This window comes from Pristis pectinata, chromosome 5, assembly GCF_009764475.1.
Source record: "Pristis pectinata isolate sPriPec2 chromosome 5, sPriPec2.1.pri, whole genome shotgun sequence".
NCBI lineage: Eukaryota > Metazoa > Chordata > Chondrichthyes > Rhinopristiformes > Pristidae > Pristis > Pristis pectinata.
The window spans coordinates 36,475,131-36,495,457 of NC_067409.1; the positions used below are offsets into that span (position 1 = coordinate 36,475,131).

The window sequence follows — 20,327 nt, forward strand, 5'->3', positions numbered from 1 at the left end:
GCCTCAACATTCAAAGATGCTGCTTTCAGCGAGATTCTTACCGGGGTTTCTATTGGCGCTGCTGTATTGAACGAGATAGACTAGTCCACACAGAGATACCAAGGAAATCTGACGCGGTAAAAGCTTCATATTTCATATTCTTTACAACCCTGCAACACAGAAAAAAAATCTTCCTTTTTTCCGCCTAATATATTGACTGGATCCTACGGAATGTCTGTGGTTATCATTCGTATTGTGTACTAGGTAGGTAGACTCTCTTTTCCCTGCTCCCTTTAAATGCAGTCTGCAGCACTGGATGGCAGTGACAGGCTGAGAGCATCTGAGCGCCTCCCCCTCCCCTACCTCAGAGTTCTCAGTCACCCGGATCTCTTCATTTCTGATCCACGCTCGCATCAACCCCACGCTCATCTCGCGAGCTGCAGAGTGTTGGGAGCCAGCACTGAGCATGGGCAACAACGGCGTAACCAGCTCTGGGAAATGTGTCGTCTAGCAATTGCAGAGACTGCAGTAGGAGGTAATCCACCTATGACAGCGTGTCACGCACCCGATTTTTTATTCCACGAGTCCTTTCAAAGATCACATCTGAAAAAGTGAATTCACATGCAAAGCTAAATATGTTACTTGCAGGCAATTAGTAATTGTAGGCAGTTACTATGATGTCCCCATTACACATTTGCCTACTCATGTTACACCCAAATCTGGTTATAAGCAACATTCATAATTTATGTAAATGTTGCAAATAGATTTAGTTCACAAAATCATTTTTTGACATCACTACTTAAGTTGTACCAAAGGCATATTTGTTGACGATAGATTGTTTAATAATAAATGCAACGATTAATGGTTGATTTGCCAATCATCCTGTCTGGTTATTGGCCCCAAAATAACTCCTGACAGAGCAGATCAAATACAGTATCTGTTCGGATACTACAGCTCAGGAAGGAAATATTGGTCTTGGATGTTGTGCTGCAAAATTTAACAATGAGTATAGAAGTAAAAGGGTTAAATGATGAGCCTTGCATTTCCTTGAGTATGAAAGACTAGACGTTATCTAATTGAGGCACCTACAATCATTCGAAGTTTTCTTAGGGAAAATAATAACTTTTTGATAAGAAAGTTTAGTAAAAAAAAGGGCTAAGCCTTAAATATTGAGCTAGGTCTTCCAGTATTGACAATAGGAATCACTTCACCACACAAAGATTGGAAGGGTTGAGTTTGTTTTCTTTGGGGGAGAGGAGGTTGAGGGGAGATCTGCTAGAGGTATACAAAATTGTGCAGAACTTCGACAAACTAGGTAGTTTCCTACTATTTCTCATGGCAGATATATCTAAAACAAGAGGACATGGTCTTAGGGTCAGAGGTTTAGAGGAAATCCAAGGAGGAACTTCTTCACCCAGTAGTTGGAATATAGAACACACTGCCTGATGAGATGGTGGAGGCAGGTACTCTCACAACAAATTAAAAGTGAAATTCCTTGGGTTGAAGTTGCGCTGATTTTGTGGATATGACATACCTGGTTAATTTTCCATATTAAAAGATATATACCATTTCATTAGCTATACTGGAACAATTTGGCCAGAGACACATCCATGTTACTCAATTCACTACATGGTAAATTTAAGCCTAAAAAGTTTCTGTAACCTCCATATGGTGACATCTGAAACCATTACATTGGATCACAGATCACAATCTACTATTTTATTTCCTATTCTTACATTTCACATGAAACATATTTGGAAAGTTGTGGCATTTTGAAAGATAATAAAAGCTAACATATTTATTGAAGACAAATTGTATTTAATAGACCTAATGCCTAATCCTACCAATCTATCCGTTAATATGCATGTTGGCAGGAGTGACGATCACACAGTTCTTTGGAGAAACAAATTCTCATCTTTAGCTCAAGGACACACATGTTGTGTTGTGTGGCACTGCCATGATGTTAAATGAGATAGACTCACAACAGATCAGGCAGCTAAAAACTGAGCCCCACATGCCATCACCTGCAGCAGAGAAAATGTCTTCCACCGCAACCTGTAACCTCATTACTTGGCATATCCCTGACTCTTCCATTATCACCCTGCCAGAGGATCAACTCTAGAAAGATGAGGAATACAGGGGAGGGGATTGGATGCCAGAAACTGCACCTTGCATACCTGGAAATGACTTGCCACCTTAGCAAAACTACTGCAAACAGCAAAAGAAGCACTCAACAATCAGAGTAAGTGGATCCTACAACCATCAAATCCTATCATATTCAGATAATGATTGATTCTGGATAATTAAACAGCTAAGTACCAAAGTGCAAGTAATCCACCTTAGCTTTCTTGTGAAGTCCCCACCTTCCTAGCAGTCTGTCTTCAGCCAATTCAACTGCTTCCACTTGATATCATGAAATGGCTGACAGCACTGGATACAGCAAAGGCCGTAGGTCCAGACAACACCCCATCTGTTGCCCTAAAGATCTGTACTCCAGAACTAGCTGCACCTTCAGACAAACTGTCCTAGTACAATTACAAAAGTGGCATCCGCCCAACAATGTGGAGGACTACTCAGGTAAATCCCGTTCAAAAAGAAAACAGCCAATCAGTCTAATATCAATCATCTGCAAATTGATGGAAGGTATTGCCAATAATGCAGTCAAGCAACACTTATTCACATCAAACTGCTAACTAATGTTCAATTCAGGTTCTGACAGGAACAGTTGGCTCCTGACCTCTTTGCAGAAGAAAGATCAGAGTGACCGCCCTTGACATCAAGACAGCATTTGACCAAGTGTAGCATCAAGGACCCTGGTAAAACTAAAATCGCTGGGCATTAAAAGGAAAAATCTCCAATGACTGGAGACATAACTCATACAAAGGTAGTTCTAGGCCATGCCCTCTTCAGCTTCTTCAATGACCTTCCATTATTAAGTTAGAAATAGGAATGTTTGCTGATGAATGTCAGTGATCAATTTCACACACAATTCATTAGAAAATAAAGCAACTCACAACTGCAAGCAGCAAGGTCCAGACAACATTCAGACTTGACTTGATCAGTTGCAACATTCATATCACACAAATGCCTGGCAAAGACCAAATCCAACAATGGAGATTCTAACTACCTACCTTTGGCCTTCAACAACATTGCTATCACACAGTTCTTCACCTTCAACCTCCTTAAGGGGGGGGGGGGGGGGGGGGGAGGGGTCACTGTTGACCAGAAGCTTTTCTGGACCAGCCGTGTAAGGACTGTGGCTATAGAAGAGACAGCCTTAGGGATAAGACAACCTAGTGACCAAGTTAAAGGGCTATTAGCAAGAGTTCTGGACCATTGACCCAGAGACATAAATTCAATTAATTTGGAATGTTAAAAAAGCTGATGTCGACAGTAGCAATAATGACACTATACAATAAGTATAAAAATATAATTATTTATATTTACTCATGTCCTTCAAGGGAGGAAATCTGCCATCCATACCTTGTCTGGCCACTGTAATCCGGCTGACTCTTAACAGCCTCCTCAGTGCAGAGGCAATTAAGGATGGATGATTAAATATCAGCAATGTTCACATACTGTGAACAAATAAATAGGCCAGGTACGAGGCATCTTGCAGATTGACTCAGTTTCTGATTCCGCAAGTACATTCAGTTACCTACAAGGTAACAGTCAGGAGTATGATGGGATACTGTCCACTTACCTGGATGAGTGCAACTCTAATAACTTGCAAGAAGCTCAACCGCACCCATGACAAAGCTGCCCTCTTGACTGGCACCCTATTCACTAAACATTTATTTCCTGCTACATTTATTACCACGTCAAAATGCACTGCAGTTATTCTACTGGGCTAATTAGACTGCTCTAAGTCACACACCATCATAACGGAAAAATATTGTGGTTTCTTCATTGCTGGGTCTAAATTCTGGAACTCCTACTCAATAGCTCTCTAAGAGTACCAGCAGGACTGCCACAGATCAAGACACCATCTCATTACTATCTTCACAACCTGTGTATAACTAATAAAAAGAACATACTACATTTGAATTAGGAGCAGAAGTGGGCTATGTGGCCCTTCAAGTCTGTTCTACCAATGTAATAAGATTATGCGTAACCTCAACTCCTCATTCCAGTCTACCTGTGGTAATCTCCCAGCCCTTTTCTTGTAAAATATTTATCTACCTCTGCCTTAAAAATATTCAAGTCTCTGCTTCCAACACCCTTTGAGGAAGAGACTTTCAAATACTCTTAACTCTCAGAGAAATGATTTTGCCTTTTCTCTGTCTTAAGTGGTGATCTCTTATTTTTAAAACAATTATACTTAGATCTAGATTCTCCAACAAAAGAAAACATCCTCTCCACATCCACAGACATACAAGGGTGAGTGGGCAATACTTCGACAATTGAATGCAAATCCCACATATGGAGTCCTCGTCAGGAAATTCAGGTTGCGATAAGGGAGGTTTTGGAAGGGAAGGGATGGGGTTAGTGGGAGCTTGGTGCAAGAGGGGAGAAAATATTGCAACAGTAATTCTGTTATATGCATAATAATAAGAGATAATACCAACATATACAGAAGAATTATTAAACGAGAAAAGAATGCACAAGTATTATATATGATGTATTAGAGCATGCACTCCAAAAAAGCAATCTTTAAAAGCTGTGAGGAGTATAAAGGGACAAACTAAATGAACTCCAGGCACAAATTCATCATGGGAGAGTGACTTTACTGAATTATAGTTGTAAGATTATTGGAAATTACCAGATAACAAGGTCTACAGAAAAGCTACGAGGGAGTAGAGAAACTTAAATGATTTGGGTTGAAATTACTTCAGTGACCGAGATGTGATAACATGAAGCAGACACTGGAGACATTAAATATAGAATTAAGGAACAGAAACAGATTTAAGGTTGCAGATACAGTTTTGAATAGACTCAGTGGTGGCACCTATGAAGTAGTTGAACCATTAATGGCAGACATTCTCCAAGCATGCATTAATACAGGATTTTAACTTTTATATTACTAAGGATAAGCAAAATAGCTGATCTTTAAATAGGAGTGAATTTACTGAGTTGATTTTTTTTTAGTATGTATGTACCAGAACCAGCATGGGGAAGGGTATATTAGATTTGGTCACACCCAAATTAAGTGAATATTTATCCAACAGTGATCATAATATTATTGAGCTTAATCTACAGAGAAATGCAATGGTTACCAAAATTCTATATTTAGGCAAGCTGATACATGATGAGGAAAGACTGCTCATTGTAAAGTAGGCAACTGTTCAGGTAAATTGGCAAATCATTGGAAAATGCTTAAAAATATGGAACCAGTTTGCATCCATCATGGACCAAAAACCACTTGCCAACAAGATTCCCAGAAAATTGTCCAAATGAACTGGAATTATGGCAAGTTGGATTTCTGCAATGAGTTAAAAAAATTCAGCTTTGAAATGGCATGTTCTCACAAGATCACAAGATAAGGGAGCAGAAGCAGGCCATTCGGCCCATCGAGTCTGCTCCAAGGAAAAGGGAAAAAGAAATGGGGTGGGAAAAAAAGAAAAAAAAACTATTCTAATCCCATTTGCCAGCCTTATCCCCATATTCTGTAGGAATGTAGTGATCTCACTCAACTTTGAACAATTTCTAGGGATAATTTTAGATATCTCCAAAGGACATGGCAAGAATCATAATATATTTCTGGGTTTTTAGACTCAGATAAGTTGATATTTTAGAAAAATTCACAATATTTGGAGATATTCACTATATATCACTATATATCAATGATTTGGATGAGGGAACAGAATGTAATATTTCTAAGTTTGTCAACAACACGATTTGTGAGGAGGATGCAAAGAGGCTTCATGATTTAGATAAGTTGAACGAATAGGCAAATACATGGCTGATGCAGTATAACAAAGACAATTGTGCAGTTATTTTGATAGGAAAAACAGAAAGGCAGAGTATTATATAAACATTAATGGATTTGGAAATATTGACGTGCAAAAGAATCTGGATGTCCTTCATACATCAGTCACTGAAAGAAAACATGCAGATACAGCAAATAATTAAGAAGGGAACTGGCACATTATCTTTCATTGCAAGAGGTTTTAAGTATAGGAGCAAGTACATCTTACTACAATTATACAGGGCCTCAGTGAGACCACATATTGTTGTGCACAGTTTTGGTCCCCATGTCCAAGGATAAACTTGCCATAGAGGGAGTGCATTAGTCCTATGTTTACTAGGTTTATGTGAATGAGAACAAATCTCATGTCAAGTACAAAATTATGATTGGGCTTGACAGGTTGGATGCAAGGGGGATGTTTCCTCTGGCTGGGGGAATCTAGAACCAGGGTTCAAAGTCTTAAGATAAAGGGCAAAACATTTAGAAAAAAAAACTCTTCACTCAGAGCATATGGAATTCTCTACCACAGAAGGCTGTAGAGCCAAGCCACCGAATATACTTAAGCAAGAGATAGATAGATTTCTAGACTAAAAGGCATCAAAAGGCATATCCCTGTGGAGAGATAAACAGAGTTAATGTTGCAGGCGATGACTTGCATTTTGGTTTTTAATTGCAAAAATATATATTGTTTTTAACTCTACTTCTATTCATGTACTTATGCAGTAACACAAAAGAAACCCATAGAAACTACATTCACCAGTTTAGGCAGGCTAGAGATGTTTTCACTCTCCAACCTATTTGCCAGGCCTGTCCTTCAATACCAGTTATCCTTTATTGGGCAGATTTGGTGCCGAGGTAATCTTTCTTCCAATTGGTAACTTGTATATACACACAAAAATTGATATACTCCACATTGCCGTCTCTTTGCAAGTTGCAGTAAAATTGGCACAGAATTTATGGTGAGCAAATTACAATTACAGCTGCTCATCAATTTAATGTATTTTTCACAGCAACTTATAACGGGAGTCCAGTAACACCCTCTGCAGGGCATATTATGAATAGGTCAAGCAATAGCATGCCTCAACAAACTGATTTAAGAACTGAGGCACATAGTCTAAACCAAGGCATCAGAATATTTAATTTAGTGTAAAATCATGCCCAGGCTTCAATGGGAGTATCCATGAATCTGAAATATAAGCTGAAAATGCTGGAAGCACTCAGCAGGTCAGGCAGCACCAACGAAGAGAAACAATTAACATTTCAAGTCAGAGATCCTTTGTCAGAACTGGGAAAGAGAAAAACAAGCAAGTTTTAAGTTGCAGAGAAGGTGGGGGAAGAGAAGGATAAAAGGGAGGACACTCATACAGAACTGGAAAATTTCATTACTTTTGCTTTCAATTTTCATCCTATTCTCATCTACATATGCTCCATCCCAGACTCTTCCCTTTCCTTCATAGATTCCTCTGTCTCTATATTAGGAGATGGCTAGCCACAAATATCCATTACAAGCCTATAAACTCACAGCTATTTAGATTATATTTCCTCCCACCCAGCCTCCTGCAAGGAATCCATTCCATTCTCCATTTCCTCCTCCTCCTCTGTCGTATTTGTTCAGATGAAACTTTCCACACTACTACCTCAAAAATGTCTTCCTTCTTCCTGAACCACAGCCTTACCTCTACCATAGTGCACAGAGCCCTTGACCACATCTCAACTGTTTCCCGCATCTCTGCTCTCACCCCCTGGACAAAGTAAAGACAGAGTTCCCCAGTACTCACCTTTCACCCCACCAGCCTCTGAATTCAAGATTTTTGCCAGTTCCAAAAAGATTCCACAACCAGACACATCTTCATTTTTCTTTTCAGAATTTCAGAGGGACCATTCTCTTTGCAATTCCCTGGACCACTCTATGGTCCCCATCAATCATTTCTTTCTTTCCCACTATCTAAGGACTTAAATAGTCCTTCCAAGTGAAGTAGTGAATCATTCTCTTCCAATTTACTGTACTGTAGTCAGTGCCCAAGTGTAGCAATCTCTACATTGGAGAAACCAATCGTAGATTTTCTGACTGTTTTACAGGTCATCTCCACTCAGTCTACAAGGACAGCCCTGAGCTGCCTGTAGTCTGTGATTTTAATTCTCCATCCCATTCCCACACTGACTTGTCTGTCTGACTTCTTAAACAGTACAAAGCCGAATATAAACCTTAGAGACAACATCTCATCTTGTTTAGGCATACTGCAGCCTTCAGGGCTTAATGCTTAACTCAGAAAAATCAGCCTTTCCTGTTTGTGTCAGAGCTGGCCTGGTCAGGTGCAAACCAAGAAATGCTAAGAGTTCACAGTGGATCTGGTGGTGTCCAAAGAGGGAAGGGAAGATTTGGAGTGTTTTTTTGTTAGCTTTTCAATCCTTGTCCTGTTCTGATGCAACTCAGTTTCTTTTACTCCACAGATGTTGCCTGAAGTACTGGGGTTTCCCAGCATTTTCCATCATTTAAGAGTTCCAGTAATTGCTATGTTCTGTATCTTGAGAGTTACATCATGGATATTTTTTTGTTTGTTTCTCTCTCCTCTAATGACACCTCCTGCAGATAGATCAGCTGCCATTTACAACCCTCCACCACCCTCTCTTAATTAACAACAATCTGTATTATCCACCTTCTCTTAATCTCCACACAATCACAAACATTCATTTTGCTCTCCTCATTCCCTACCCTTTCTCTACAACTTAAAACATGCCCGTTTTCTGAACGTTCCCAGTTCTGATAAAATGTGTTTCTCCCTCCACAATAGCTGCCTGATTTGTTAAGTGTTTCCAGCACTTTGTTTTTAATTTCAGATTTACAGTGTCTACAAGTCTTTTGATTTTCTATAATTTTTTTTAAATGACCAATGCGGGAGTACGTGACTATTTAATTCAGGCACCTGTTTTGACTTAACACTTTATTAACATGTTTCAAAATGTACACACTTTTGAATTCTCAGTTTCTCGAGTAGTTAAATAGCAAACAATTAATCAGGGGTTGAGAGGTCTATATTTAATTCATGTTTCTATCTATAGAATTGACAGATATCCTGCAAATTAAACTGGAAATCCAGAGTAAATTTAAGTCCAGATTTCTGCGAGGGCAACTATTTAATCAATTTAAGCTAATATGCTTAATATTTAAGATTAGGAGGTGACCTCTCCCTACCTAAAACTAGACCAACAGTCACAGATGTAAGCAATGCATTTTATAAAATAGATGCTTTTGACCAGATGCAAACTTGAGATAAAAAGATATATATTTTTGCCATACTTTTTGCATTAGTTTCAAACTACATTTGATGTTTTATTGCATTAAAAGTGATCAGAACCTGATCCATTCTCATCATTATCCTGATTTTCGCAACCTCACTTTTGGTGGGATACAACTCCCCACATTTTGCAACACTCTAACATTTTTCTTGCATCAATATTTTCCATTTGCTTTCATTGCAAGTGATAGCAGGCAATTGGACGACAGAAATCTCCTGAACCAAACAGCACCAATCTCATGGCCATATTGGGAAGTTCCCTATATAATAATTAGTAGGGGTGGGGTGATCTGGCCAATTTTGCTCATGCAGTCTCCAATACAAAAGCCAATTAATCCCCTAAATGCACAAGCAGTGCTTTTCAGTCCCATGTCTCTAATTCCTCTCTCCTCTATGACACCTTTAAAGCCTATTTCTGTAACAAACCTATTCATCATTTCTCCTAATATCTCTAGTTAGGCTCAGCACTGAATTATGTCTTTTGGCAGTTCCGTAAAATGTTTTGGGATGTTTCACCATAGAAAAAGTGTGATAAAATACTACTATAATTGTTGACTGATTTTTTTGCTTTAATTGCAGTATTAAGTCTGAATGCTCTCAGATGAAGATACTAACATAAGAACTCAAAAAAAAAGCAGAGGTGGCCAATTGGCCCCTCAAGCTTGCCACTTCCTTCAATATGATCGTGGCTAAACCACCCCAGGTATCAGCTCCTCTTCTGTGCCAGTTCCCGATCTTTCAAAAACGTATTTATCTCTTCTTTTAAATATCTCCAATGACCTCCGCAACCCTCTAGGATGGACAATTCCAAAGATTCACCCTGTTTGTAAGCAAGTTGGCACTGCAAGATGAAACATTTAATGTTTCATGGATCAAGTTTTACTATTAATATTCTGAGGTTAAATATAGCACAGGATACATGCAGAGTAAAGGTTCTTCAACTCAGCTCTGCTTCAAAGATGCACTCCTAACATGATAAGTAAGACATTTCTAATAGCCCATGCATTTCACTGTGAGACTACCAAGTTCTAAGACTTTGACGTTACCCAAAATAGTTCCATAAACTTGGAGGACTTCAATCTCATTAACCTACTTTACAAACCTATGCTCCAAGAGGGATAGTTTTCTGTTAAGCACCAATTAGCACAGTGTTACAAGGACATACTTGCATGTAATCAAACTGATAACAATATTGTGTTTGAATTTTGTGTAATAATTAATTTTGTGGTAACCCAAATATAATAAAAAACAAAACAATTGTTAATTCTGTTAGCTAACCATTCTGCAACTTGAGAATTTTACCTCTATATGAAAATATGAAGAGAACTGGGGGAAAAAAAATCTAAATCGACTCCTTGTTCTTAAAGCAGTAGGTAGGCAGCATTTATTTTTCATTCTCAAACCTAATAGGCACATTAAAGTGATCAAGTGGAAAAACTATAACCATACTGGAATTTTTGCAAAACTGGAACAGAAATAAAACTCTCGACTCCATATACATTCTGTCCTTGAAACAAATATTGCTATTATACATTGCCCTAGAAACCAAGAAAGGATGATAAAGATGATGAATTGGTAAACAGCGACAGGATGTTCTTTGACTGATCATTATCTCTCAAGTCTCTTTCCAACTCTGATATTTTCTGTGATGAATGTTCTGTAAAACCTGGAAACTCAGAACCACTACCTTCACTGGTTTGAAATAATTCCAGTAAACTTTTCAATGGCAAACTAGGAGGCTTATCTTCATCTGCCAAACAATTTTCTTTTGAAAGTGAACTTATTTCAATTCTGTGATTCTGAGCCACCTTTTTACTTCTTCCATAACCACCAGAAAATCTCACTTTCCTATGCAATTTCATACAGGGTGAAGAGGAACGTACAGAATGAACTTCAGTTCTTTTATGCACAACGGCATTATCTGGAGATGTTATTTCACACATCAGTCCTTTTCTTAGATCTTCATTCATGTCTTCATCAAAAATCAATTGTGTTTGGAGAGGGTCAGATTGGTTTTTAATAGGAGCTGTTGCAATGAAAGGTGAACCACAGTCTGTTACACTATAATACTCAGAAACAAGCTGTGCATTTTTATGTTCCTTGCACTTTTGCTGTAAATTATTCTTTGTTGATTTCTGCAGCTTAGTTATGTTTTTATCACTGTCAGAACATACAATGAAATCTGACTGTGGCCTACTTCCACGCATGTCTTCGTCAAATGGATGCTTATGTGAGGATTCTTCAGCAACAGATGGTGATCTCTCTTTGTCTGGCAATCTTCCAAAATGATGCAACTCCTCCGAAGTACAGAGTTTTGAAATCATGGAACAACCTTCCTGTGTTTGGCACAAAGACGTACTATGGAGAGTCCTGCTTTTTGTCTGATTTTCAGAATTAACTTTGCTCTCTCTGAAGAACTTGCTCTTACCAAAAGTGGACTTATCTCCCATGTCAGAAATGCTAATATGACTCTGTGTAGACAAAGGCAACAACTGGCTAGGTGAATTTAGGGTGCCTGAAGACACAACTTCTTTTAATTGAAAAGACAAACTACTTGGTTTATTTTCCCATCCACTAACTCGTTCATTATTCTTTACCCTCCACGATACTGCAGATTTATTTCCTTCCATATGCTCTTTATGTGGTCTTTGAAATTCATCAAGTAGCTCTGTAGTATTCATCTTGGTGAATGTTTGTGTGTGTACACCAATGTTACACTTTGTCCTAAGCATAAACAAAACACTTCCATTAACATCAGATTTCAATTTTCCAATTCCTTAATTATTAAGCAACAAGTTAAATATTCATAATAGTATTACTTATTTCTGCAATGTCAGTGAGAAAAATTGCAGAGGTATTAAGACATTTCACTATTTTAGAAGGGAGATGAAGCAGCAGCAGTTTAGTTTAATGTAGATTGTATAAAGATAGCCTTTTTTTTGGGAGGATTAGAGGCTTATTGGAAAAAATGTCATTAAATTAAAAGTATTGGGTATTACAAATGAGAAAATGTCATATGTGACAAGGTGACTGCCTTTATAAAGGTGAAACAATTTCATAAATAAACCCGCTAGTTATAAATATAGCAAGCTTAATAAGATCACATTTTATCAATCTCTAATTGGCATACTAAAGCAGCAGGTATGATTATTTGAACATTAAAGATCTATAATTATGGTAAATAGATATATTACATTGCCAATATAGTCCTTGATAAATGTAAAATCAGATAAACACAGCCAATGCGCATTTCATTCTTATACTATAGACAAATCGGTCATGCAGTTCCACTATTTACCAATTGTCAATCATCATCACCATTAGAAAGGGCGACAGAAGCACTCAAGTGTTTTTAAAATTTATTTATTCCATAGGTGTGCCACTGAACAGAGGAGGCAGTTAAGAATCAATCACTTTTGTCTCTGGATCGAATGGTCCAAACTCTGGCTGTTAGCCAAGTAACTTAATCGCTATGCTACTGTACCCAAAAAAAAACCCACCTTTTAAATGGGTGAGCAAATTTTGTTTTATGAAGAGTCTGAAGAAATTAAAATGTATACAATGTAATCTGACCACAAGGAACATTTCCTAAAACCAAAGTCAGGACTATAACCAAAATTGTATCTCCAGACACTGAACAATCGTTAAAGAACTATGAGAGATAAGTGTTGAAGTTTAGGGAAGGAGTTCAAAGCAGCAGTGTTAACTTTCCTCTAATCTTTACCACTGATGTTGGAGCAGAAATGAAGGAAAATAAGAAAAGGCCAGTCAGAATGTTGACGAGACTGAACTAGGTCTTAAAGAAGATAACATGGATAGGAATGGGGCTAAGTCCCGCAAGATAACTGAATTGTCTTGAAGAAATCCTTAGCAAGCCAATCTTTGGTATCAGGCAGCTGCAGCAGTTCAAGGCGGCAATCCAGAGCCATATTCTGGAACGTGGCAATAAACGTTGACATTGACAAAAGCATTCACATCCATTTTTTGAAATAGAACACAGGGATAATGTAAGGTTTGAGTGCAACCAGGATGTGGATGGTTGTGCAATGATACTGGGAAAAAAATATCAGTGAAGATATTTAATATTCTTGACCTAGTGAAGAGTTGACATAGGTAGGCTGAATAGGTTGCTGAGAACACGTATCTGGTTCAGCTGAATGAACAATTGGAAAAGTGGCAACGATGGCAGGAGTACTTCTGCCAGATACAGAGCATAATATAATCAGCCATGCCAATCTTCTGACTTGTCTACAACTGATGCCTACAACAATCTACCTGGCAGGAGTTGACTATGGAATTCAAGGAAGCTGTTGGACAGGCAGACGGGCAGTCATTATACATAAGAAAATTGACCCATATCTGAGGATCTTATTCAAAGAGTGGTAACATCTCAGTGAGGAAGAGAGCAAGAATGGAATATCACCTAGTTCTTTTACCTGTGCTTTCCTCATTTTACTTCCATTCAGGTTAGTTTGTCACCCATCAAACCTCCACAACCATTACCACATTCCCCTTCCCAAATTTCAAAACCCCTCCTATCAATCTGCCCTTTCCTTGGCGAGGTCCACAATGTTCCCATACTCTCCATAAAGTACCATGGTGTATTTTCTACACCAGATAATATAAATACATGTGGAGACCACATGATCTGGTGGAGAAACCACAGCTGCAGATATGCTGGGTGCAACCATGAGGGTAGCCCAGAGAGTGATGCAAGAGGTTGTTTTGGTTAACCATGTTACACAATGAAGGACAATGGAAAGCAAATCCACAGTCAGTTTCAAAGGAAGTCTAATTAAACTTGATGGACTTTATACCTATAAGGATTAAGGAATTTCCTAGAAACTTCTAAACTTGATCAATGATCATGGTAGTCGTGGCAAAACTGGTAACTATAAATGGTCTATCAGTGGAAAGCAGACATCGATGGGTAAGAGGATAAAGCTCATTTTGGGTACAGATTACTGGTATCCTACAGGGACTCTTTAAGAGTGCAATTCCAAGGTTGGATAACTTACTCTCATGTAATACAAAGCAAAAACAATATTTCTTACCTTTTCACCTTGTCTCTTTGGAATTCTACAAAGTCACAATCAAACTGGGAAATTATTTTATCCACAACATTAAATTCTGTGCTCTCTGAAAACTTTCTATGATGCTCACTTTTCAGATGCTAAAAAAAAATTTAAAAATACAGAATCAGACAAAAATAATGTAACAGCAGCAGAACTATAAAAATATTGAAACATAGAAAGTAGGAGTCATAGGCCATTTGGTTCTTTGAATCTGCTCCATCATTCAATCGGATCATTGACACAAGTGCTCTGTTCCCTCTATCTCCCCATATCATCTCATCCCTTTAGCTTTAAGAAATATATTTAATGACTTGGCCTCTACTGCCTTCTGTGTTCATGAATTCCACAGGTTCACCATCTTCTGGGTGAAAATTTCTCCTGGCCTTGGTTCCAAATTACATACCCCACATCCTGAGGCTGTGATACCTGGTCCTGTACTCCTCAGCCACCAGGGACATCCACCTTGCATTTACTCCATCTAGTCCTGTTCTACGAGATTCCCTCTTCTAAACTCCAGTGACAATAGGCTTAATGGAACAAACCTCTCCTTATGCTATATGTCACTATCAGCTTTTTAAAGTAATTCCCAGCTATGTAATGTATAATGTACGTGCAATTTGGTTTACAATTTTGTAAAATACAAAAGTGCAGAATTTTTAGTAAGTGAAGCACAAGGAATCAAATTCTTTGACAACTTTTACCAAAATTAATTATCATGGTATACAGTGTAATAAAAATTATCTGAGTAACTTTAACAGGCAGTCAATTTGGTTGAGCAGCTCAGTTATCCAATATTACCATTTCAAAGGGAGGCTGCATTCACATTGTCACTGTGACTCTGTACTTGTTATTAATATTACAAACTTGAAGAGAAACTGAAGTCATCAGATCTTCTGATACATCCTTTAAGGTTCTAGTTGAAGAGTTGTACAAGACATCAGTGAGGCCACATTTTGGACTATTGTGTTCAGTTTTGGTCATTCTGTGACAAGAAAGATGCCTTAAAGCTGGAAAGAGTGCAGAGGAGATTTATGAGGATGTTGCTGGAACTTGAGGAACTGAGTTATGGAGAGATAAGATGCAGGTTGAGACTCTATTCACTGGAGTATAGGAGAATCAGGGGTGATATTATAGAGGTGCATAAAATCATGAGGGGCATAGATAGGGTGAAGGCACAGTCTTTTTACCAGGGTTGGGGAATCAAGAACTGAAGGACACAAGTTTAGGGAGAAGTTTAATAGGAACCTGAGCGGTATCTTTTTCACCCAAAGGCTGGTCCGTATATGGAATAGGCTGCCAGAGGAAGTGGTTGAGGCAGGTACATGGATAGGAAAGGTTTAGAGGGATATGGGCCAAACATGGGCAAATGGGAATCTTGGCTGGTATGGACCAGTCAGGCCAAAGGGTGTGTTTCTGTGTTGTATGACTCTAGGTGAGGGGACAAAGCAGTGTAGCAGCAAAATAAAAATTCCTTCTGACAACACATTTCTATCTTTATAACCTTGCTATTTTTTAAAAAAGAATACACATCTCTTCATCTTGCCACAACTTCCCTTTCTCTCTCTGTATGCACACTTAAATGTAGAAGATGCATATCCCTATGCAAAAGTGCTCACTAAACGTTCCACTCTACATCAGTTGGGCTATAGAGCAAGTTAAATGTCATGCAACAAACCTGCTGGAGGAACTCAGCAGGTTGAGCAATATCTGTTGGAGGAAACAAAATTATTGACATCTTGGGTTGAAACCCTGCATCAGGAGTGCAGAGGTGAGATGGCCAGCATAGAGAGAAGGGGAGTGGCAAGAAAGGATTCTGAGGCAATTGGTGGACTGAGGAGGGGTGAAAGATGACAGGCAGGTAGTGCCAGGTAGGGGAGGTGAGCGGGGGTGGAGTTGGAAGGCTGTGGCAGGTGACCAATGCAAGTTAAGTGTCATCACTTGACACAATAAGATAGTGAGCAGAAGCGGAGACTAAAAGAACATCAGCTGTAGGATGACCAATCTTCAAAATTCCTGTACTTGCAATAGCTTCACCATGAAAATTTGGAATAGTATACGAATGCTACAGACAAGCTGCTGGAGGAACTCAGTGGATCAAGCAGCATCTGTGGAGTGAAAGAGGAGGTGGTAGTGGTGAAACAGGAGCCACATCGGTCACCTAGTCTGCACTTGTTCTCACCAATGTAGCCTCCTCTACATTGGAGAGACCAAGTGCACACTAGGCAACTGATTTGCAGAGCACCTGTGCTCTGTCTGCAATGGCCATCCCGAGCTCCCAGCTGCATGCAATTCCAATTCCCCATTCCCACAATGACCTGTCTGCCTTCAGCCTTCTCTAGTGCCAGGGTAAGGCCCAATGCAAACTAGAGGAACAATACCTCATATTCCACCTGGGTAGTCTATAACCCAATAGCATGAACATTGAACTTTCCAATTTCAGTTAACGCTTACCTCTTGTGTCCCCACCACCCCTCCTTCCAGTTTCGGCATTTTTGATCCCTTTCCCATTATCCCTTGAGCCCCCTATCACCCATTTTCACCCTCCCCCTCCTGGTTTCATCCACCTACTACCTACTCATTTTACCCATTGGATCCCCACTCCCTCATCTCGTTCCTTCTGCCTGCCTCTCCCCTAATGGTTCCCATTATCATCTTCCTTACTCATCAGATTTCATCACTGGTAGCCTTCGTGTACCCACTTATCACCTTCCTAGTTGTCTCCACCTTCACCCTCGCCTCTCCCCCCACCTGGCTCCATCTGGCTTTTTTTTTGTCTGCCTCCACCAGCATCGATCTGCCTCTGTCTCCCAATTCTATCCCTTCCCTACCTGGTTCCATCTGCCCTCCTTCACCCCTCCTCTGTCCAACGATCACCTACTGACCTCTGTTTCACCAATCCCCTTCTCCTCTTCATACTGGCTACCTTCCCTCTCCACTCTCAGTCCTGATGCAGAGTTCCCACTTGAAACATTGACAATTCCACCCCCTCCCCCCCAGACGGATACTGGTTGACCCACTGAGTTCCTCCAGCAGTTTGTCGCTCCAGGTTCCAGCATCTGCAGTCTTGTGTCTCTGCCTTGAGTGCTGTTCTGATGCCAAGCATCCACTGTGGGGCTCCATAGCACTAACAATACTGTATGGGCATGCTGGAGTGTTGTCTTAAGATGTACGCACAGGGAGTACTTAATCCTCAGCAGCAATCTTCTGCTAATTGACTAAAACAGAACTTGGCATCAGCATTGTTTCCTGACAGTGATTGCTGATCAACAAAAGAAATGACAAGTTGAATCCTTCCTTGTTGATGAATGCTGGTTTTTTGCTGCTCTAACATTTCTGTATGCAATCTATGGGCCCTGCACCTACCCTAAACAAATCCTAGAACTTGTGGACTCAGAGACATAGAGCAAGATAAAAGGCCCTTCAGCCTACTGAGTCCGTGCCAACTAGCAATTTGTACTAATCCTACATTATTCCCATTTTTTTAAATTCTCATATTCTTATCAACTCTCACCAATCCTATCACTCACCTAGGAGGAGCTGTTGGACTAGCCTGGGCAAGTAATTGTAGTGCATTTTGTGAATATTCTTTTTGACTGTTGGGATTCACTGTAAAAATTAAGCAAGTCCTGGGATGAGGCACTTATTAGCCACAATCTAACCAAATACTAGACAGACATAAAGAATAGGCAGTCTGTCCTGTGTCTCAATTGTATGGAAGCCAGATTCTGCGAGTTGAAAAGCAAAATAACTTATCACTTTATAAGTCAATGATACTTCTGCACATCTCTCTTATTTTATTTTGATGATCTTGACCATTAAAGTGCATGGCATTCATCTACAGTTATTTTCCCTTGTTAAATGTTCAAATTTTTAAAAATATGTATTATTTAAAAATATTGGATACAGAAGGAAAGTCCATCATTTATTAAAATTAGGGGCATCTTTTGTTGCTTTGTTGGTTTGGAAATCTTACTTATTGATGTGCTGAGGTTTCGTATTGAGCTTAAAAGTATAACTTTAACACTATGTATCAATAACATTTAAACTAATTATCCTGTTTCTCTTTTGTAGCTAAGCAGAGTATCAAGTAGAACATGTCAAGTAATTAAATAGTATGCCTAAAGGGACTTCATTAATATGTAATCAATTACCATTATGACAGATCTTTTTTTCAGATTTGATTATGATAATAATTTTAACACTTACAAATATTATACCCAAAAGTTTTAAATTATTTTTTCTTCATTCACCCTTTTTGAAGTAATTATTTAGTCAGTATTGAACCTTCCAATGCCAGTTTATGACAATATTTTCAAGTGCTATGGAAATATTATGAAAATATTTCAATACTTACAATTTTTAAATCTTCATACTTCATCATGCAGCATTCACAGTAACCCTTCTTTTTCTTCTCTTTTAGAGTGTCCATGACTTTTGTATCCATTTTGCAATTTCTCTCACTGCAGGTCATTTTGTAGACTTTACTTCTGATTGTACACAATGAAATAAGAGAACCAAATGTGATTGAGATAAACTCTGTGTCATATTTTCTAATAACAAAACAATGTTCTTTCAAATTTTGCACAATTATTTAAATGCTATACATTTCCCACCTATCCCAAGAAATTACACTGCAAGGTTCTATCTACAATGTCACTTCAAAAACAATCCTCTAAGAATATCTTCCTAGTTATGTGGTTAGGCATCATTCTATTTAATTTGTTTACACACTGTGTCATGTCAGACTTTGGGGTTTTAATCTTGTTTATTTAATTTGGTTCAGTTTCATCTCTTCAGGGCAGATTTTGTTTTTCTTAAGATGATGTTCTCAATTCAAAATCTAGGTTGGACATACCGAGTCCCAGATATTCCAAAAGAATTCTCTTGAGAATCTGATTCTAACAAGATAGTTTGAATTAAAAACAAAGTGCCAGAAATATGCAGAAAATCAGTTAGCATCTGCGGAGAGAGAAACAGACTTCACATTTCAGGTTGGTAACCTTTCATCAGAACAGACTTTGAAATGTTAACTGTTTCTCTCTCCACAGATGCTGCCTGATCAGCTGAGCAATTCCAGCCTTTTTTCTGTTATTTCAGATTTCCAACATTTTCAGTATTTAGTTTTTGTATTATGCTTTATATGAAAACATGGATACAATATTAAATGTTTATTTCAGTATTTACTCCATTCTTAAAATGATGCTACACATAGACCCTATAACCAAAGCTGAGTTCCTACCGTTAGAAACAGGCTATGGTTTCAGTATTGCCACCAGAGAGTAAACAATCTCAAACATAGAATTTTTTGCTGCAAGCTTATTCACATTTGTGAGTAAGAAAGAATCGATCTTTTGCAATGCATTGTATGTCAGTGTAGCCAGGGCCTGACAGTGGCATATAATAAATAAAATTATGAGAATAAACCAGTAAGTAATATCAAAACAAACAGCAAGAGTTTCTATGGATATATAAAAAAAGGAAGAGGGTAGCTAAGGTAAGTGGAGAAAATGGAGAACAAGACTGGCAAATTAATAACAGGAAAAAAGGAAATAGCAGATAATTTAAACCAATACTTTGCATCAGATTTCACGGGGGGACAAAACTGCAAACATCTTAAGATAGTAGATGGGCTAGTTTCAAATAGGAGGAAACAATATCCTTCATGTGGGACAAAGTATTGGAAAAAGTTTTGAGGTGTAAAGGGATCCAAGTGTCCTAGTGCATGATTATTGAGGTAAGGAAGTTATGCTTCAGTTAGATAGGGCACTGGTTAGTCCACATCTGGTGCATCACCTTCAGGATTGGTCTCTTCATTTAAGGAAGGATGTTAATGCGTTGGTAGGAGTTCGGACAAGACTTACCAGACTAGTATCTGGAATGGGTGGGTTGTCTAATGAAGAAAAGTTGAACAAACTAAGCTGTTATCTGCTGGAGTTTAAGAGTGAGAGGAGACGATTGAAACAAACAAGATCCAGAGGGGCCTTGATAGGGTGAATATTTCCCCTTATGGAAGAATCCAGAAATATTGAGATCACTGCTCAAAAATATGGGATTCCCCATGCAAGATTG

General features: G+C 38.7%; 2 protein-coding genes across 10 annotated transcripts in view; both read right to left on the minus strand.

The window, feature by feature from the left end:
* Positions 1-318, minus strand: part of adam22 (ADAM metallopeptidase domain 22) — a 232,200-nt gene extending 231,882 nt beyond the window's left edge. For all 7 annotated transcript variants that reach the window (XM_052015804.1, XM_052015808.1, XM_052015807.1 and 4 more), the window contains exon 1: positions 42-318. In XM_052015804.1, the coding sequence (XP_051871764.1) occupies positions 42-129 (88 nt within the window). In that variant the 5' untranslated portion in view covers positions 130-318. The remainder of the gene's footprint in view (positions 1-41) is intronic.
* Positions 319-10,546: 10,228 nt separating this feature from the next.
* The window catches only part of LOC127570783 (protein DBF4 homolog A-like), a 40,386-nt gene continuing 30,605 nt past the window's right edge, over positions 10,547-20,327 (minus strand). For 2 of the 3 annotated variants that reach the window (XM_052016614.1, XM_052016615.1), the window contains 3 exons: positions 18,613-18,745; positions 14,238-14,356; positions 10,560-11,907 (listed from right to left, as the gene is read on the minus strand). In XM_052016614.1, coding sequence (XP_051872574.1) covers positions 10,722-11,907; positions 14,238-14,356; positions 18,613-18,745 — 1,438 coding nt within the window. In that variant the 3' untranslated portion in view covers positions 10,560-10,721. Of the gene's footprint in view, positions 11,908-14,237; positions 14,357-18,612; positions 18,746-20,327 lie in introns of all 3 variants that reach the window. The other variant, XM_052016613.1, reaches the window with a different exon arrangement.